Genomic DNA, 22,647 nt, shown 5'->3' on the forward strand with positions numbered 1-22,647 from the left:
CACACAGGCAGCATTAGTACAAGGGTAAGACCCAAAGCTCACATCCCAGCTAGGCAACTTTCTAACTCTGTGACACTGGAAAAGTTTCTCACCTTTTCAGTGCCTTAATTTCCTCATCAGGAAAAACTGGGATAATAATATTATCTACTTCATAGGATTGTCGTGGTAACTGCATATGTCAAGATTTGTAAAGTGCATAGAAAAGTGCCAAACCTGTGGTAAGCAATGTGAGGCATTTTGCTGAAGAAATAATTACATATATATATTAAAAAAAATTCACTCTAGAACTTATTCAACCTTCTATTTTGAGTGTTAAATCCACCTAGTAATCACAAAAAAAGTATAAGTCTAATTGCGTCAAATAAACAAAAGCAATATTGTGACATAAAAGCTTACTCCCAACAAGTATTTCCTCCTATATTTGCACTTTTCTCAGAGCTAACTTCACATCCTTGTTCCTCAGTGTGTAAATCAAGGGATTAAGGGAAGGGGTAACAATATTATTCAATACCTGAACCACAGTATCCAGCCACAGGCTGGAAGCAGGCCGCAGGTAAATGCGCACCACAGGACCATAGAAGAGCAGGATAGAGGTCAGGTGGGCACTGCAGGTTGAGGACGCTCTGCGCCTGCCTTCTGATGAGCTGATTCTCAATATTGAGATAACAATGCGAGTATAAGAAGTGAGGATAAGAAGGAAACACATGAGAGCAACAACACCTACATTGGTGAAACTCACCGTCTGAGCCAGAGAGGTGTCAGCACAGGCTAGGGACAGCATCACGGGGATATCACAGAAGAAATTGTCCACCTCATTGGGGCCACAGTAGGGTAACTTAAAGACAAGGAATGTGAGGACAGAAGCATGCACACAGCTCCCCATCCAGGTAACCACAGCCAAGATGGCGCACACTTGATGCTTCATGAGGACCATGTATCGCAAGGGGTGGCAGATGGCTGCAAAGCGGTCATAGGCCATCACGGTGTACAGAAAACACTCAGTGCAGCCCAGGAAATGGTAAAAGAAGAGCTGGGTTGCACAGTCCTGGAAGGAGATGGTGCGTGGCTGTGCCCCGTTAGGCAGAGCATCATTTTGGGAGAACTCACTGAAGGGAAAAATATGTCCAACACTGCAGGTTTCCCAGAAAGAAATACATGGGGGTGTGGAGGTTAGAGGAAGCTAGGATGGCCAGAAGAATGAGTAGGTTCCCAAGCAGAGTGAGAAGGTACAAGCCCAGGAATAAGACCAAAAGCACATTTTCCATCCCTTCTGTATGAGGGATTCCCATCAGGAGGAATTCAGTAACTGGAGTGTGATTCCTCATCGTCGTGGCCACTTAGTCCTAGAAGATCAAAGAATGGCCTCGCTGAGGTGAATGCCTTCATCGGACCCACTGAAACTGATGATACCTCTGTAATGTGAAGAAATTTAAATAAAAGTCAGTCCTATTCTGTTGACAGTTCATGGGTGACATCAGATAAGCCATGGAGTTGTTTTGCATCTGTTTCCTCATAAGTAAATGAGGGAATAACACTAAAGGCAGTATAGAATAGAGGGCAGAGAATAAACTACACAGTCAAATATATCTGGGTTTACATGCCATATCTGCCCCCCTGACTCTGTGATTTCAGGTAATTTTAACAAAATCTCTCAATTTCCTCTGTACCTGTGTAAAGAATGATAATAGTATCTCTCATTATTCTTGTGAAGATTAATGAGTTAATATGTAGGAAATACCTAGAATAATGGCTGCTCCTACCTACACTTGTTAAAAATTCATTCAAGATATTATTCTGATTTTAATGGGCTTTTATTCCACATACTTCTCTCAGTTTGGCTTGGTATAGTTTCATTGTGTCTGGGATAAGCTACTGAATCAAATAATCTGCAGACCTGCTTTCTTCTTCACTAGCTGGAACAACAGACAGTGGAGATTTCTATAGTGGGCATATAATAAAACAAAATGGAAAAATAATATTCAATGTAGGAAAAAGCAACAGACAAGTACCAGTATTAAAAATGGCTATGTTCTTTCAATACAAAATTTAGTCTCTCAACAGCAATTATGTCTGCAATGTTTCTGAATAGATGCAATCATCATTAAGGTTTTTGCTGTTAGGCTTCATTAACCAGGGAATATCTTAAGAAAATATCATGAGTCAACTAAGATAATATCAGGCCCAAACTCAAAGAGTTCCAATTCTCACATTCTTCCCACTCTAGTGTATACAACCTGTCCAAAGATGAGGGGAAGATGAGAAGAAAGTGCTCTAGAGAAAAGGTGCTTACAGAATGGAAACATGGCTGACACAGGCTGAGAACCAGACCCTGATCCACCCCATCACTGTCTCCTTTGCCTTTAGATGCTGTGGAATAGGAGGACTAATCTCTGATGCCAGAATAGCTGAGCACTCATCTTTGCTAAACTCAGTCACTCGGCCTGAAAAATGAGACCCTGCGGTGGCTCTGGCCCTTGAGTGAAGGAGCAGCAATCGACTCCTTAAGAGAAAACAACTATCTTTACTGTTCCTTTGGGACCCTCTCCCCTAGGGGCCCTGAGTAGAAAGTCTGCAGCACAGAGGGAGCCATTAGTGGAGACTTTCCTTTTTTCCCTCCTTCTTCCTAATTCATTTATAACTCCATTTTGGTCCAATATAAATGGAGCTTTTTAGTGAATATGCAAACTGTGGCACAAACTAGATGGTAGTGAAAATGCCTCTTTCTCTGAAGGAGTTAAATAGATATCAGAGATGAAACAGAGTGGGTTTCTCAACTAGGAGGCAATATGAACTAGGAAGCCTTTAATAACCTTTTAATGCCAACTATCATAAGCAATTTTCTTGCACGGTGAATACTCATCTTTGGATATGACTTAAAGCAGTACATTAAGTGGGGAGGCAGGAGCTGAGGAAAGAATGCTATATGATAATTGAAAATAGGTAGAAAGAAATAAATGACAGAATGGTTTTTATGCCCTGAGATGTTTGATGACATTTCTGTAAGATTTTGATCAGTACAATAATTTCTCTTTTCCTCTTATTCAAAACCATGGGGGTACAGTCATCCTGTTCCCCCGGGGGAGATATTTCTTCCCTCTGACCTTCTCTCTAGATCTGTCACACAGGACTACAAAACATATCCTATACATTATTATTCTTTGTGTTAATTATAAGTACATCTCTGTGATTTAAAATATCTGGATACCAGTCTCTGAATTAGCCTTTTCTGATTTCCCATATAATATTTATGAAAAGTCCGAAATCAGATAATACCTAGGAACACTAATATATACTAGTGACATCTTAATTATTGTCAGGGTTTGGAAGAATATTCCCCAATTATAAAATTTACAGAGCTAAATTATGAATTGATATCAGTGGCTGATACTCAAAAGTATTGAAAGCAGAAACACAGATACTTTTACAACAATGCTTATTATAGTACTATTTACAGTAGCCAAAAAGTGGAAACAATATCCATCAACAGATGAATGGATAAACAAAACATAGCATATACATACATTGAAATATTACTTAGCCATAAGGAATAATGAAATCCTGATACATGCTACAACACGAAAGAACCTTGAAAACATTATGTTGAGTCAAATGAGGCAGTCACAAAAGACAAATATTTTATAATCCCACTTTTACGAAACATCTAGAAAAGGTAAGTGTATATTACCAAAAAAAAAAAAACAAACCCAAACCCGCTTCCATCAAGTCGATTCTGACTCATAGGACTATGTTTATTAGTGATTACCAGGGGTGGGAAGGAGCGAGGAGGAAAGAGGAACTCCTCACTTAGGGCACTGAGCTTCTGTTAAGGGGACCAGAAAACTGGGAAATGGATAGTGGCGATGGCTGCACAACATGATGAACACAACTGATGTCACTGAATTGAACACGTGAAGAATGTTGAAATGGCAAAGGCCTTGGTACACATATCTTTACCACAATGAAAAAAGTCATTGGCCGATAAATGCAATTTTCCAGAAATCATGTCACACTAAAAGTGGGAGTCATGTTGTTACTTTTCTTACAAAAGGGCCCACATCCAGTAAGTGTTGGAATAAAGATAAAATAAAAATAGCATGTATTTTCTTCAACTAGGTTTATGTATTGGTCGCTAATACCAGAAGTATGCATTTCACACTGTAATTTTGAAATGAGAATCTTTGGTTTCCAAGGAATTTTTAACATAATCAGTGTTTGGAAAATTTTGACAGGTGCAAGAGCTATCTTTTTGGGCACAATATATATCTAGCCCTTAAAACCTGACATGAAATGTTGTTCCCACAATCAATGGTATGGTGCAGCTGACTTGTAAAAATAAAGACCCTAGAATTTATTTATGTTTTAGATTTGCCTTGGGCCTCTTTTCCCATGTTCTTATCTTTCTTTCTTTAGCCAGGTGCCTTTTCAACAATTCTAATATGTGAATCAAGTCTTAGCATTAAAGGTGATGGGAATAGGCACAAATAAGCCTATGCTGAATGTAGCAGAAAGCAGAACCAAAAGAGATAGATACTCAAAATTGAATAGAGAAGAAGGCAGAACCAGGAAAAAAAGAGTGAAAAAGAAAAATTTATGGACAGTAGACTCCACTGAGGTAGAAGAGAAAGCCTAGTGAGAAAATGAAACGAGAAATGTGGAAAACAAGGAGTCTATATTCAGAGCGGGGTTATTTATGTTTGATATTTCAGGAGTGGGCCAAATAGAGTGATGCTAAAGGTGATGACAGGATCCAGGAATAACCCTTGGTTGAGATCTTGAAATTAAGTGGAAGTAAGGGTACCTGAGATAGAGGCTTGAGGCTAGGGTGATGTATAGGTCATCATCGAAGACTTTAAATTACCTAACATTGGAGTGAAGCTTGTGTTGGAGGAAGAATGTTCTTTTTCTACCAAAGATTTTAGTGCATGTTTAGGCATGGCTAAGAATAGCTGATGATAAAAGAAGGGGATAGAGGAGCTAGATGTACTTCCAAGTAAGAAAAGTTTCTGCAGAAGATTCAAACTTGACACTCTGCAGGTAGTCTTTGGATTATAGATTTACATTTTCTATAAAATTAGTTGCAACATTTAAAAATTGGGAGACTTTACATAAACATCTACATATCAGAGCCACGGTCAACAATTAACTTGCCTTTCAATATAGCAACTCACACTCCTAGTCTTTTTCTATATAAAGAACTTTCAGCTGAAGCAAATACAAATTTGCTGAATCAGCATCCTTTCAGTTAAGACAAGAAATGTAGGTAACATTCTAAAGAAAGTAAGTATGTAAACGTCTTATTTATGATAAAATATAAGAGTTACATTAATTAGTGCAGGATAGGCTATGCCATAATAACAACTAAACCCAAACTTTAAATGGTTAAACAAAATAAATATTTATTCATAGTCATGAACAGTCCTAAATGAGATGGAAAATTCTTCAGGGTAGCTGTACTTCAGGTGAAGATTAGGAAATCCAGGCTGCTTCAATGGCTTCCCAAGTCTCCATGTCAGGTGGAGCAAAAAGAGGAAGGTCATTCAGGATGATGGTATGAGCTATCCCTGAGACAGCTCACTTCAGTACAAATGAGAGTTTGTATCACTTCAGCCCATATTCCATGAGCCACAGCACAATAATATGATTGTGGCACAATTAACATGAAATCTAGGAAATACTATCTTATTCTGTGCCTAGGAAAGAAAAATAAAACAGGATATGGTGTACATGTAGCATTGTCTCTGCCCCAAGAGGTCTTGCAGAAGACAAATAGGAAGGACAAGGAGGGAGGCCACTATGAACAGTTTGAACGTGTGAGAAAGTACAGAATTTAGGGGTGGAGTTAAGGGAGGACTTGTGTTTATGGCTATGATTGATAATAGCCAGGATGAGATGCATGGTGGGATTAAGGAGGCCTAAGGCTTTATGCCCCTATATGTCCATCAGTTTACTGTACTATGAAGGCTTGTGTGTTGCTGTGATGCTATGCCACCGATATTAAAATACCAGCAGGAATACCCATGGCGAAAAGATTTCATCTGTGCTTCCAGACTAAGACAGAGTAGGAAGAACAAGCCAGCAGTCTACTTCTGAAAAGATTTAGCCAATGAAAACCTTATAAATAGCAGTGGAACATTGTTTGATATAGTCCAAGAAGATGAGCCGCTCAGGTTGCAAGGCACTCTTTTAATGACTTGGGAAGAGCTGCCTCCTCAAAGTAGAGTCTACCATAAGGACAGGGATGGCATCAAGCTTTTGGAACCTTCATTTGCTGATGTGGCATTAGTCAAAACGAGAAGAAATAGATGTAAACATACATTAATAATTGGAAAGTGGAGTTAGGAAGTATGAATCTAGGAAAACTGAAAGTCATCAAAAATGAAATGGAATGCATAAACATTGATATCCTAGGCATTAGTGAGCTGAAATTGACCTGTGCTGGCCATTTTGAATTGGACAATCACATGGTCTACTATGCCAGGAATGACAAGTTGAAGATGAATGACATTGCATTCATCATTGTCATAGATTGAATTATGGCCCACAGAAATGTGCGTATCAATTTGGCTGTGCCATGATTTCCAGCATTGTGTGGTTGTCCTCCATTTTGTAATTGTAATTTTATGTTAAAAAGGATTTGGGTGGGATTGTGACACCACCCTCACCTGGGCCACATCCCTGATCCAATGTAAGAGGAGTTTCCCTGGGGTGTGGCCTGCACTGCCTTTTATCTCTCAAGAGATAAAAAGGAAAGGGAAGCAAGCAGAGAGTTGGGGACCTCACACCACCAAGAAAGCAGTGCCAGGAGCAGAGCACATCCTTTGTACCTGAGGTTCCTGCCCTGAGATGCTCCCAGACCAATGGAAGACTGATGACAAGGACTTCCTCTGGGGCTGACAGAGAAGGAAAGCCTTCCCCTGAATTTGGACTTCTATCCTATTGGACTATGAGAGAATACGCTTCTCCTTGTTAACGCCATCCAGCTCTGGTATTTTTGTTATAGCAGCCCTAGAAAACTAAGACAATGGTCAAAAAGAACATTTCAAAATCTATCCTAAGGTACAAGGCTGTCACTGATAGGATAATATCCACACAACTACAAGGAAGACCAATTAATATGACAAAATTATTCAAATTTATTCACAGACCATTAAGGGAAAAGATGAAAAAATTTAAGATTTTTACCAACTTCTACAGTTTGAAATTGATTGAGCATGCAATCAGGATACATTGATAATTTCTGGAGATTGGAATGCAAAAGTTAGAAACAAAGAAGAGGGATCAGTAGCTAGAAAATATGGCATCAGTGATAGAAACGACTCCAGGGATCATATGATAGAATCTTGCAAGATCAATGACTTCTTCTTCCATGTAAATACTTTTTTTCACCAACATAAATGGTGACTACATACGTGGACCTCACCAGATGGAATACACAGAAATCAAATTGACTACATCTGTGGGAAGAGATGATGGAAAGCTCAATATCATCAGTCAGAACAAGGCCAGGGGCCAACTTTGGAATAGGCCATCAGTTCCTCATAAGCAAGTTCAAGTTGAAACTGAAGAAAATGAGAACAAGTCGACAAGAGCCAAAGTACAACCTTGAATATATCACACCTGAATTTAGAGACCATCTTAAGAATAGATTTAACCCATTGAACACTAATGTCTCAAGACCAGACATATTGTGGAATGACTTTAAGGACATCATACATGAGGAAAGCAAGAGGTCACTAAAAAGACAGAAAAGAAAGAAAAGACCAGAACAGATGTCAGAAGAGACTCTGAAACTTGCTCTTGAACGTCAAGTGACTAAAGCAAAAGGAAGAAATGATGAACTAAAAGAGTTGAACAGATTTCAAAGGAGGGCTTGAGAAGACAAAGTATTATAATGACATGTGCAAAACTTGGGGATGGAAAACCAAAAGGGAAGAACATGCTCTGCATTTCTTAAGCTGAAAGAGCTGAAGAAAAAATTCAAGCCCAGAGTTGCAATATTGAAGGATTCTATGGGGAAAATATTAAATGGCTCAGGAAGCATCAAAAGATGATGGAAGGTATACACAGAGTCACTACACCAAAAAACATTGGTCGACATTCAACCATTTCAAGAGATACCATATGATCAGGAACAAATGGTACTGAAGGAAGAAGTCTAAGCTACACCGAAGGCAGTGGTGAAAAACACGGTTCCAAAAGTGACAGAATACTAATTGAGATGTTTCAAGAAATGGATGCAGCGCTGGAAGTACTCACTAGTCTATGCCAAGAAATAGGGAAGACAGCTACCTGGCCAACCTACTGTAAGAGATCCATATTTATGCCTATTCCCAAGAAAGGTGATGAACTGAATGGGGAAATTATTGAACAATATCATTAATATCACACACAAGAAAATTTTGCTGAAGATCATTCAAAAGCAGCTGCAGCAGTATATAAACAAGGAACTGCCAGAAATTCAAGCTGGATTCAGAACAGGACAGGGAACCAGGGATATCATTGCTGATGTCAGATGGATCCTGGCTGAAAGCGGAGAATACCAGAAAGATGTTTACCTGTGTTTTATTGACTATATAAAGGCATTCGACTATGTGGATCATTACAAATTATGCATAAAATTGTGGAAAATGGGGATTCCACAACACTTAATTATGCTCATGATGAACCTGTCAATTTTATGCTATATGAATTATAGAACTGTTTTTAAAATTTGCAGCAATTGAAATGCTTCAAAGAATGTTAAAACAAGCTAGTATATATACAAAATATGAACACAACTATTCAATTCTCAACATATATACATAGGTAAATAGATAAGATCTCTCTCTGTGTGTATATGTATGTATGTTTCCATACATATTCATAGATAGATGATGAACATATAGATATGGTTATAGATACAGATAAAAAAAATTCTAAGGAAGACCCTGGAGCCTAGTTCCTATTTAGTCACTAATAAGAGAGCCAAAAGGGAGAAACAACCTAAATGCCCATCAATAGATGAATGCATAAACAAAATGTGGTACATACATAAAATGGAAAGCTACTCAGCCAGTAGGAGAAACAAAGTGTCGATACATGCAACAATATGGATGGAGCTTGAAGACATTATACTGAATAAAATAAGTCAGTTACAAAAGGACAAATACTGTTTGACCTCACTCGTACAGAAAGACAAGAAAAGGCAAATGTATAGAGACCAAAGTTTATTAGCGGTTATCAGGGGTGGGAGTGAGGGGGAAAGTAGGGGTTAATGGTGATGGAAAAATCAGATTGATTAAGGTTAGGGTTGCACAGCTGATTATTGTAATTGCTGTCAATAAGTTGCACAGCTGTAAAAAGTTGAACTGGAAAAAGTTGTGTGATACATATAGTTACAACAACAACCACAAAAAGAGTAGATGCTGAGGCTGCTTACGTACAATAAAAAACTTCACAGGATTTGGTTCCTCGGTTTGGAGGTTTGGGGTCATGGTTTCGTGGGACATCCCAATTAACTGGCCTATTAACAGGTTTAGTGCTCTGCTCTACCTCCTAGTTTGTTGCATAGTGTCTGAGGTCTTAAAAGATTGCAAGTGGCCATCCAAGGCACAATAATTGGTCTCTATTTACCTTGAACAACAGAGAAAGGAGAGTCAGGAATAGGTGGAGAAAATGGAATGTGTGGCTAATTGCCTCCATGAGCAGCCACTTCCTTGGTCATGAGACCAGAAGAACTGGATGGTGCCCGACTACCAGTACTGAACATTGGATCAAAGATTCTACAGAAGGATCCTGATCAAAAGGGGGGAAATGCAGAATAGGATTTCAAACTGTCATGGATTCCAGGCTTTCTGGAGCCATGAAGGCTAGATGAACCACTGAAACAATTGTTCTGAGATAATCTTTAAACCTTAAACCAAAAATATCCCCTGAAGTTTTCTTAAAACCAAACAATATTTTAGAATAATTAGTGAAAAAAAAAAAAAAAAAAAGTCTGCCTTGAGCATGAAACTATTTTAAGATATATCTACATGGAAACAGAGCAACAATGGTAACTTGAAATATTAGATAGGAATCTTATGGGGCAGTGAGTTTAAGTTTATGTTAATGGACAAGAAAAGAACAACTCAAAGAATATAACTGATGTCTCTGAATTGTACGTGCAGAAATGGTTGACAAGGCGTGTTTTTAATAGTGTTTATCTTTGGCTGGTGGGATTAATGAGTGACTTTTATTTACTTTACTTTTCTGAAGTTTCCTAATTTTCTTCAAAGCAATATATTTATATCATAAAAAATTATTATTGTTTTTAAAAGGCCTGGATTCTGGATCTCAAATTTAGTCCTGGACTTAATGAATGGAAATCTGTAATTCTTCTTAGAGAATTCATACCATTGTCATAAAGAAAGAATTCAAGCACCTGAAGTAGAGCCTTTACGCTAAGTATATGTTGGTAGATACATGGATAACACCTTGATTTTAAAATGTAAGAGATTTTCTTTATATCACACTTTAACACATGTCCTCCATCAAAAGACAGACTACAAAATGAGAGAAATAAATGCAGTGAATTTAATGAATTACTGTTTTTTTTCTTTTAGCAAGTTGGAGAACATTCCATGTATGATAGAAAAGAAGCCCATAAGAAGTATTTATGTTACAATTTCTGCAATCAGAGGCAGGTACAGCACAAGGTTTACATCTCAGTTTGGTGAATCTGCGACACTGGGGAAGTGTCTTAAATTCTCAGTGCCTTAGTTTCCTCCTCAGTAAAACTGGGCTAATGATATTATCTACTTCATAAGATTATTATGGTAATAACATATGTCAGCATTTGTAAAGTGCATAGGATAGTGCCAGATGTGTGGTAAGCAATGTGAGAGATTTTGTTGATTAAAAAATTACATAAGTATAAAAACATAAAAAAAGTATTTATTTTTTAAACATAATTCACCCAAGAACTTATTCGACTTCGTATTTTGAAGGTCATACCCACTTAGTAATCACAAAAAGTATGAGTTTAATTGCACCAGAGAAATACAAGACACCATTGGAAAGGCAGAGAGTGAAATAAAATTTTACTCTCAACAAACACTTCCCCCTGGGATTAGCACTTTTCTCAGAGCCAACTTCACAGCCTTGTTTCTCAAGGTGTAAATCAAAGGATTAAGGGAAGGGGTAACAATATTATTCAACACCTGAACCACAGTATCCAGCCACGGGCTGGAAGCAGGCCGCAGATAAATGAGCACCACAGGACCATAGAAGAGCAGGATAGAGGTCAGGTGGGCACTGCAGGTTGAGAAGGCTCTGCGCCTGCCTTCTGGTGAGCTGATTTTCAATACTGAGATAACAATGCGAGTATAAGAAGTGAGGATAAGAAGGAAACACATGAGAGCAACAATACCTACATTGGTAAAACTCACCGTCTGAGCCAGAGAGATGTCAGCACAGGCTAGGGACAGCATCATGGGGATATCACAGAAGAAATTGTCCACCTCATTGGGGCCACAGTAGGGTAACTTAAAGACGAGAAATGTGAGGACAGAGGCATGCACACAGCTCCCCATCCAGGTGCCCAGAGTCAAGATGGCACACACCCGATGGCTCATGATGACCATGTATCGCAAGGGGTGGCAGATGGCTGCAAAGCGGTCATAGGCCATCACGGTGTACAGAAAACACTCAGTACAGCCCAGGAAATGGTAAAAGAAGAGCTGAGTTGCACAGCCCTGGAAGGAGATGGTGTGGCTGTGCCCCATTAGGCAGAGCATCATTTTGGGAGAACTCACTGAAGGGAAAAATATGTCAAACACTGACAGGTTTCCCAGAAAGAAATACATGGGGGTGTGGAGGTTAGAGGAAGCTAGGATGGCCAGAAGAATGAGCAGGTTCCCAAGCAGAGTGAGAAGGTACAAGCCCAGGAATAAGACCAAGAGCACATTTTCCATCCCTTCTGTATGAGGGATTCCCATCAGGAGGAACTCAGTAATTGGAGTGTGGTTCCTCATTGTCATGGCTCTTTAGTCCTGGAAGATCAAAGAATGGCCAAGTGAGGTGAATGCCTTCATAAAACTCATTGAAACTGATAACACCTCTGTACTGTGAAGAAATTTAAATACGGGTCAGTCCAATTCAGTTGTTAATTCATAAGTGGCATTAGGTAAACCATATATTTGTTCTCTCCTAAGTAAAATGAAGGGATAACACTAGAAACAATATAGAATAGAGGGCAGAGAATTAACTACACAGTGAAATATATCTGAGTTTTAATGCTGTATCTGCCCCTTACTCTGTGGCTTCCGATAATTTTAACAAAATCTCTAAACCTCCTCTGTACCTGTATAAGCAGTGATAATAACATCTCTCGTGGTCCTTGAGACAATCAATGCTTTGGTGTGTATAAAATAACTAGTGTAATGTTTGTGCCTACCTACAAAAAAAACAGTTGTTAAAAATTCATTCAGATATTAATATTCTGATTTTAATGAGCCTTTATTCCACATATTTCTCTTAGTTTGACTTGGTGTAGTTTCATTGTGTCTGGGATAACTATTGACTTGCATCACCTGTAAACCTACTTTCTTCCTTACCAGCTGGAACAACTGGCAATGGAGATTTTTATAGTGGGCATATAGTAAAACAAAATGGAAAAATAATATTCAATGTAGGAGAAAGCAACAGACAAGTACCAGTATTAAAAATGGCTATGTTCCTTCAATACAAAATTTAGTCTCTCAACAGCAATTATGTCTGCAATGATTCTGAATAGATGCAATCATCATTAAGGTTTTTGCTGTTAGGCTTCGTTAACCAGGGAATATCTGAAGAAAATATCATGAGTCATCTAAGATAGTATCAGGCTCAAACTCAAATCCAATCCAATTCTCACATTCTTCCCACTCTCCTCTAGTGCATACAACCTGTCCAAAGATGAGGGGAAGATGAGAAGAAAGTGCTCTAGAGAAAAGCTGCTTACAGAATGGAAACATGGCTGACACAGGCTGAGAGCCAGACCCCGCTTCCACCCCATCACTGACTCCTTTGCCTTTAGATGCTGTGGAACAGGAAGACCAACCTCTGGGGCCATAATAGCTGAACACTCATCTTTGCTAGACTCAGTCACTCAGGCCTGGAAAATGTTGACCCAGCAGAGCTTCTGGCCCCTGAGTGAAGGAGCAGCAATCAACTCCTTAGGAGAGAATAAGTATCTTTACTGTTCCTTTGGGATGCTCTCTCCTAGGGGCCCTGACTGGAAAGTCTGCAGAACATAGGGAGCAATTAGGGTAGAGAGTTTCCTTTCTGTCCTCCTTTTTCCCAATGCATTTATAACTCCATTTTGTTCCAAAGTAAATGTAGCTTTTTAGTGAATATGCGAACTGTGGCACAAGCTAGCTGGTGGCCAAGGATGCCTGCTTTTCTGAAGGAGTTAAATAGATATCAGAGTGAAGTGGAGTGGGATTCTCAGTTGGGAAGCAATATGTACTAGACAGCCTTTAATAACCTTTTAATACCAAGTATCTTAATCAATTTTCCTGCATGTTGAATACTCATCTTTGGATATGACTTAAAGCAGTTCATTAAGTGGGGAGGCAGGAGCTGAGGAAAGAGTGCTATATGTAATCAAAAATAGGTAGAAAGAAATGACACCAGAATTGTTTTCATGCCCTGAAATATTTGATGACATTTCTGCAAGATTTTGATCAGAACAATAATTTATTTTTCTTTTCCTCTTATTCAAAACCATGGAGATATAGTCATCCTTTTCCACTGGGGAAATATTCCTTCCCTCTCACGCTCTTTGTAGATCTATCATACAAGACTAGAAAACATGTCCTATAGATTATTATTCTTTGTGATAATTATAAGGATGTCTCTGTAATTTAAAATGATACTTGGATAGCAGTCTCCAAAATAGCCTTTCCTGATTTCCCATATAATATTTATGAAAACTCAGAAATCAGATGATACCTAGGAACACATGCATATACTTGTGACATCTCAATTCTTGCCAGAGCTAAACTGTGAGTCAGAATCAGTGGGTGATGCTCAAAAGAACTGAAAGCAGAAACATGAACAGATACATTCACAACAATGTTACTGCAGTACTAGTCACAGTAGCCAAAAAGTTGAAGCAACTTCATGTCCATCAACAGATGTGAAAACAAGTAGTGGTGATAGTTACACAATATGATGAATATAATTAATATCAGTGAACACAGTATCACTGAATAGTACATGTGAAGAATGTTGAAATGGCAAAGGCCTTGTTAAATATATCTTTACCACAATGAAAAAAAATCATTGGATGGCAAAGGCAATTTTCTAGAGATCATGACACACCAAAAGTGGGAATCATGATGTTATATTTCTTACTCAAGGCCCATATCCACTAAGTGTTGGAATAAAGATAAGGGAAAATAGCATGTATTTTCTTCAACTAGAATTTATCTATTGGTTACTAACCCCAGAAAAAATGCATTTTATAATGTAATTTTGAAATGAGAATCTTTGGTCTTCAAGGAATTTCTGAATATAATTAGTGTTTCAAAATTTTTGAAAGGTGCAAGAGCTATCTCATTGATCCCCTAAAATTTGACATAAAAACTTTTCCCCACAATCAGTGCTATGGCGCAGCTGACTTGTAAAATAAAGACCCTAGAATTTATGTATGGTTTAGGATTGCCTCTGTTCCCATGTTCTTGTCTTTTAAACTTCCTTCAGCCAGGTGTCTTTTGAACACTTCCAATAAGCGAATCAAGTTTTAGAGGGCATTGAGGGTGATGAGAATAGGTATCAACAAGCCTGCGCTGAATGTAGAGGAAAGGAGAACCAGAAGAGTTAAATATTCAGAATTGAATAGAAAGGAAGGTAGAACCAGGAGAAAACAGTGACAAAGAAAAACTATGGACAGTAGATTCCATGGAGAAGAGAAAATCTAGAGGGAAAATGGAATGAGAGATGGAAGACAATGGGTCTATATTCAGAGTGGGATTATTCATATCTGATATTTCAGGAGTGGGCCAAATAGATTGATGGGAAAGATTATGGCAGGATCCAGGGAATAACCCTTGGTTGGGATTTTGAAATTAAGTGGAGGTAAGGGCACCTGAGATAAAGCTTTTTTTTTTTTTTTTTTTTTATAAGGGCACCTGAGATAAAGCTTTGAAGGTAGGGTGATGTACAGGTCATCATTGAGGACTTTTAAATCTCCTAATATTGGAGCAGTGCTTGGGTTGGAGGAAGGGTGTTCTGTTTCTTCCAAAGACTTTAGTGAATGTTTAGGCATGTTACAGGAATAACTGATGATAAGGGAAGAAGATAGAAGAGCTGGATGAACCTCCAGGTTAGAAGAGGTTCTGCAGAAGATTCCAACTTGACACTCCGCGGGCAACCTTTGGATTATAGATTTACATTTTCTATTAAATTCTTTACAACATTTAAAAACTGGGAAACTTTACATAAAAATCTGTATATCTTGGTTACTTGAAATTTCAAAGACATGATTAACAATTGATTTGCCTTTCAAAACAACAACTCACACACCTAGTCTTTTGCTATATAAAGAGCTTTCAGATGAAGTAAATACAAATCTGCTGAAAGGAATAGTATGTTTTCAGTTCAGACAGGAAACATTCTTAAGAGAGTAAGTATGTACAAGTCTTATTTACAACAAAATATAAGAGAGTTATATTAATCAGTATAGAATAGGTGTTATGGATTGAATCACGTCTCCAAAAATATGTGTCAGTTTGGCTAGGCCACAATTTCCAATATTGTGTGATTGTCTACCATTTTGTTATCTGATGTGATTTTCCTAGGTGTTGTAAATTCTACCTATATGATGTTAATGAGACATGATTAGGGGCAGTTATGTTAATGAGGCAGGACTAAATCTACAGGATTAGGTTTTATCTTAAGTCAATCTTTTTGAGATATAAAAGAGAGAATACAGCAGAGAGGAGAGGGACCTCCTACCACCAAGAATAAAGAACCAGGAGGGGGATATGTCCTTTGGATTCAAGTTCCCTGCACTGAGAAGCTCCTAGACCAAGAAAAGACTGATGACAAGGACTTTCCTCCAGAGTCAACACAGAGAGAAAGACTTTCCCTGGAGTTGGCACCCTGAATTTGACTTCTATCCTCCTAGACTGTGAGAGAGCAAATTTCTCTTTGTTAAGCCATCTACTTGTGGTATTTCTGTTACAGCAGCACTAGGTAACTAAGACAATATTCTATGTCATAATAACAACTAAATCCAAACTTTCAGTGGTTAAATACAACAAATATTCTTAATTATGAACAGTCCTACATGGGATGGACATTCTTCAAGGCAGCTGTACTACAGGTGGATATTAAGAAATCCAGGCTGCTTCACTGGCTTCCAAAGTCTTCCTGTCAAGGGGAGTGAGAAAAGAAAGATTACTCAGGATGATGTTATGAGCTATCCTGAGATAGCTCACTTCAATACAAAGGAGAGTTTGCATCACTTCTGCCCTCATTCCATTATTCATAACACAATATCATGGTCTTGACACAACTAATATGAATCTGGGAGATACTCTATTATCTGTGGCAAGGACAGAAAAATAAAACAGGATATGGTGTCCATATAGCATTTTCTCTGCTCCAAGTTTTTGCAGGAGAGAAATAGGAAGGACTAGGAGGGAGGCTCTTTTGAAAGAAGCATAGCGCAATATGAAGATGTTAGAAAGTACAGAACTTACGGATGGAGTTAGGGAATGCTTTGATTTATGTTCTTGACTGAGAATAGCCAGGTTAAGAAGCATAGTAGGATTAAGGAAACTTTAGGCTTTATGTACGGAAGGTGCAAACAGATATTTTTAGAGACTTAAGAAAAACTGCTTGGCCTGTGAAAAAGTGAAGTTAACAAAAGGTGAATTTCCTAGAATGTGTAAAAGACCAGGTGATTCTGAAAGATAGACATCTTCCCTTTGACTCATAGATATCATGCAAAATAATTTCACGCATATTGCTAAATGCATCAGTTTAACTCTAACATTATTTACAGAAAACAGTATAGTCTTAAAAACAGTTGAAGTTTTGAACACTATTGGGTGAAGAAAACATTTGTTTTTACATTCAGCAAATATTGAAAAGGGAAGAAAATAACAGAAAACTTTTTACACTACTGGTAAAGAGTGACAAATGGCTGAGATTCTTACTTATATTACAGATCAACACTCACAGATTGAGAGAGGGTAACTAACCTAGTTTACGTTATATACCTCCTTTAGTGTCTTTTTAATCAATGACAGACCTTTTAGTGAGTTTACTTTCATTGATTGCACCTAATTAATTAATATGTTGAAATTCAATCTAATTATGAAAAATGTGAAGATGATAGTTTGTTAATAAAACAGAAAAAAAAAAAAAAATGAAAGAGGGCCCTAAATCCATCAAATGAGGAAAAGACAAAACTGAATGTTCATCTGTAAAAAAATGAAACAAGACCATACCTCACACCATATTCAAAAACTAACTCAAAATGGATCAAAGACCTAAATATAAAGCCAAAAACTATGAAGTTCATAGAAAAAAAAAAATAGGATCAATGCTAGAGGTCCTAATAAAATACACAGCATTAATTAACAGGATACAAATCACAACCAAAAACACACAAACTCCAGAGGATAAGCTAGATAATGGGATCTTCTAAAATTTAAACACTTATGGTTCTCAAAAGACTTCACCAAAAGAGTAAAAAGAGAACCTACAGACTGGGAAAATTTTTTTTGCTGTTACGAATCAAACAAAGATCTAATCTCTAAAATCTGCAAGAAAGTCCAACACCTCCACAACAACAACAACAACAAAATAATCCAATTAAAAAATGGGCAAAGGAAATCAACAGACACTTCACCAAGGAAGACATTCAGGTGGTTGACAGACACATGAGGAAATGCGCATGAACTCTAGCCATTAGAGAAATACAAATAAAAACCACAATGAAATACCACCTCACCCCAGCATTTTTGGCAAGAATCAATAAAACAGGAAATAACAAATGTTGGAGAGACTGCAGGAAATTGGAACTTTTATGCACTGCTGGTGGGAAAGCAAAATGATACAACCATCTTGGAAAATGGTATGGCACTTCCTTAGAAAGGTAGAAATAGAAATACCATATGATCCAGCAATCCCACTCCTATGAATATATCCTAGAGAAATAGGAGTCATCACATGAATAAACATATGCACCTCATGTTCACTGCAGCATTGTTCACAATAGCAAAAAGATGGAAACAACCTAGATGCCCATCCACAGATGAATGGATAAACAAACTGTGGTACATACACACAATGGAGTATTACACAACGGTAAAGAACAATGATGAATCTGTGAAGCATCTCATAACAGGGATGAATCTGGAGGACATTATGCTGAATGAAATATGTCAGTCACAGAAGGACAAATATTGTATGAGACCACTACTCTAAATACTCATGGAAAGGTTTACGTACAAAAAGAAAAGATCTCTGATGGTTACAAGGGAGAGGAGGGGTGGGAATGAAAAAACACTTAATTGACAATAAATATGTGGAAACTTTGGGAATGGGTGCACAATACTGGGGAAGCCAGTACAACCTGTGCAAGCAAGGTCATGGTAGCTTCACAGATAATATCCAAACTCCTTGAGAGATCGAATTGCTGGGCTGAAGGCTGTGGGTATCATGATCTTGGGGAACATCTAGCTCAATTGGCATAACAAAGTTTATAAAGAAAATATTCTACATTCTACTTTGGTGAGCAGTGTCTGGAGACTTAAAAGCCTGTAAGAGGCTATCTAGGATACTCCATGGGTCTCACCCCTTCAGAAGCAAGGAGAATGAAGACAACTAAAGATACAAGGGAAAGAGTAGTCCAAAGGACTAATGGACCACATCTACCATGGCCTCCACCAGACTGAGTCCAGTAAAGCTATCTGGTGGCCGGGTACCACCATTGACTGCTTTCATAGGGATCAAAATAGAAGGTCCCAAATAGAGCTGGAGAAAAATATAGAACAAATTCTAACTCAAGAAGAAAAACCAGACTTGCTGGTCTGACAGAGACTGGAGAAACTCTGAGAGTATGGTTCCTGGACACCCTTTCAGCTCAGTAATGAGGTCACTCCTGAGGTTCACCCTTCAGCCAAAGATTGAATAGGCCCATGGAACAAATCAAGGCTAAAGAGGCACACCAGCCCTAGGACAGGGACTGGAAAGCAGGAGGGACAAGGAAACTGGTAATAGGGAATCTAGGGTTGAGAATTGAGAATGTTGACATGTCGTGGGGTTGTTAACTGATGTCGTAGAAAAAATGTGTATACTGTTTGATGAGAAACTAGTTCTGTAAACCTTCATCTAAAGTACATTAAAAAAAAAATCAGAAAGAATTAGTTTGTTTTTCATTTTCTTTAAATGAATATACATATAACCAAAACCAAATCCTTTACCATCGAGCCAACTCATAGTGACCATATAGGACAGAGTGGAACTGCCCCATAGAGTTTCCAAGGAGTGGCTGGTGGATTCAAACTGCCGACCTTGGAGCTAGGAGTCAAGTTCTTAACCACTGCTCCACCAGGGCCCCAATGTGTATGTGTATGTGTATCTATATATATAATTTTTGTTTTTATTTTTATATTTATGTATATATATATTCACACACAAATACATAAGGGATCTGGTGGTGGGTCAGGAAGAAATTCTCTAAATATAACCAGTAGTTAACTTTCTACATGCTGGTACCAAAACTTGGCAAGTTACCTACCAAAACTAAGATGAAATGCAACCGAAATTAAGATTCCATGAACAGGAAGTAAATTTTCTAATAATACCTTTCTATATGGGGAGGTTATATTAAAGTTGAGTTGGTCTGGTGTCATATTAGCCACACTTTATATGATCTTTCCTAATTAAAATGTCCATAAGGATGTTCAAACTTGTCATCACAACAGCATACAAAAATATGATAATAAATTTTAATAAAATGTTACAATTTAGTAGAAATCTTGAATAACAGTGAATGCAGATGAAGATTATTTAAGAGACAGAGAAAACAAGAAAGCATGGCCTAAGCATAAATTGACCTGTGATCAAAAATTCAGGTTGAGGAAGAAGGAAGAGTGAGGAAATATAAGTTCATCTCTCCCCATTATAGTCTAGCCCCTATTGCCCTCCAGTACTATGCATCCTCCTATACCCACACTTCTCCATCAATGTGCCTTTCTACAACTCTTTGGAGACAGCTCTTAACATGCAACACCACTGGATAGCTGGAGATAATGGGAGAAAGGAGAGAAAACATCTGTAAATAATGTGCTGTAGTTGAGAAAGAACTGAAAGCCAGGGTCTCCAGTAACAGGAAAAAGTAGTCAATAGAGAGAACAGGTGTGGAAGAGAAAGGAGCTGGTTGAGGTAAAAAAAGAATGCACATCTAGAAATCCAATAGTAGTGAGCTTATAAGTGTTAATAATGTCTATGCTCCAAATTACATATCATCAAATTTTAGAAGGTTAAAACCACTATTCTACAATAAATGATAGAACCACTGTTCTGTGATAAAAGTCATGAAGCTTAAAAAATTCTTATTAAGAAAACTAAAGTTATTGTTTACATTTGAAGGCATTAAAATAAGAGAAGAAGTTCACTACTACAGAGTTACACATAAATTAAATTCCCATCTAGGAATTAAGTAAATTTCAGGTATACTAATGAGCCTACTAAAAAAAACCTAGAAAAATTATTAAATATTTATCAGATAGGAATTAATTCTAAGTTTATAAGCAATGGGGGGGGGGTGAAGAGAAAGAAAAGATTGATAAATTTGACTACCTAAAAATTAAAGACTTCTATAAATAAAATATCACAAATGACACAAAAGGATAAATTAAAAATTGAGGGAAAATGCACACATATGAGAAGTTAATATTCTAAATCTATGGAGAACACAAAAAAATAACAAAATTCCCATGATTCCATTAAACATGGAGAAAGAACAATGACTGGTTCATATTAAAGAAGATAATCAAATAAATATGTGAAACATATCCTGCCTCACTTGAAATGAAAATGTGCATTCAAACAACAGTTATTAATTTAACAACTTTTAAGCCAGTGCTTTACACAATGCAGGGGAAAATAAACTATACTACTAAAAAAAAAAAATAGGAGTGATTATAGACAATTCTGTAAAGTATTTTGGCAATGTGTATTAAAAAGACCAAAAAAAAACTTCATATTCCTTACCCTAGTAGTACTACAGATGTTCAGAGCAGCAGTATTCTCAGTAGCCAAAAGGTGGAAACAACCCAAATGCCTATCAACGTATGATTGGATAAACAAAATGTGGTATGCTCATACAATAGAATGTCATATAGATATAAACAAGGAATAAAGTACTATACATGCTGCAAAATGAATGAACCTTGAAAACATTATCAGAGTTAAAACTACATATATATATATAGATAAAAAAAAATTTACATAAAATATCCAGAGTAAGCAAATCTCTACAAAATGTCTACACCAGACAAATCTATAGAGACAAACAGCAGATTAGTGATATCATAGGGCTAAGGAGTGTGAATAGAGGGGTGATAGCTAAAGGGCATGTGGTTTCTCTTTGTGATGATGAAAATATTCAAAAGTTATGGTGATGTATGCACTTATTTGTCGACATACTAAAAACCATTTACTTTTACATTTTAAATGGGTCAATTTTAAGTTATATGAATTATAGAGCTATTTTTAAAAATTACAGCAATTGAAATACTTCAAACAATGATAAAAGAAGAAAGTACACATATGAAATATGATCACAACTATATAATTCTTCTTAACATATACACATGTAGATAGATAAGATTAAAATCTCCATTTTTATCTATCTATCTATCTATCATCTATCTATCTATCTATCTATCTATCTATCATCTATCTATCGATACACATACTTGTAGATAGATGATACAGGTAAAAAAATTCTAAACAGGCACACTCTGGAGTCCAGTTCCAATCTAGTCTCTAATAAGAGCACTGAAAGGTGGAAATAACCTAAATGCCCACCAACAGAGATGAATGAATAAACAAAATGTGGTACATATGTGCAATGAAATACTGCTCATCCAGGAGGAAAAACAAAGTCTCGATATATACTATATATGGATGAAGCTTGGAGAAATTATGCTGATGAAATAAGTCAATCACAAAATTACAAATATTGTATGACCTCGCTTATATAAAAAGACAAGAAAAGAGAATGTACAGAGACTAAAGTTTATTAGTGGTTACTAACAGTGAGAATGAGGGGGAAAGGAGGGCTTAACGGCGATAGAAACATCACACTGATTAAATGTAGGGTTGCACAGACAATTATTGTAATTGCTATCAGTAAGTTCTACATCCACAAAAAGTTGAGCTTCCATAAGTTGTGTGATACATATATTTACAACAACAACAAAAGAGTAGCTGCTGAGGCTGCTTATGTACAACCAAAAACCTCATGGGATTTGGTTCCTTGGTTTGGGGTTTAGGGTTATGGTTTCATGCGACACCCCAGATAACGGACCTAACAACGTGATTAGTGCTCTATTCTACCTCCTAGTTTGTTGCATAGTGCCTGGGGTCTTAAAATCTTACAAGTGGCCATCGAAGGCA

The 22,647-nt window shown here is 37.3% G+C and overlaps 1 protein-coding gene and 1 pseudogene across 1 annotated transcript; both read right to left on the reverse strand.

Annotated features, from left to right (window-relative positions):
* Window positions 1–415: 415 nt before the first annotated feature.
* LOC100670928 (olfactory receptor 10D3-like) lies at window positions 416–1,325 on the reverse strand (annotated as a pseudogene).
* A 9,741-nt stretch (window positions 1,326–11,066) lies between these two features.
* LOC100670645 (putative olfactory receptor 10D4) lies at window positions 11,067–12,280 on the reverse strand. The gene has a single exon (XM_003418291.4). The coding sequence runs from the start codon at window positions 11,997–11,999 to the stop codon at window positions 11,067–11,069; it is 933 nt and encodes a 310-aa protein (XP_003418339.2). The 5' UTR covers window positions 12,000–12,280.
* Between the last annotated feature and the right edge of the window lie 10,367 nt (window positions 12,281–22,647).

This window comes from Loxodonta africana, chromosome 15 (genome assembly GCF_030014295.1).
Source record: "Loxodonta africana isolate mLoxAfr1 chromosome 15, mLoxAfr1.hap2, whole genome shotgun sequence".
In the NCBI taxonomy this organism is placed as follows: Eukaryota; Metazoa; Chordata; class Mammalia; order Proboscidea; family Elephantidae; genus Loxodonta; species Loxodonta africana.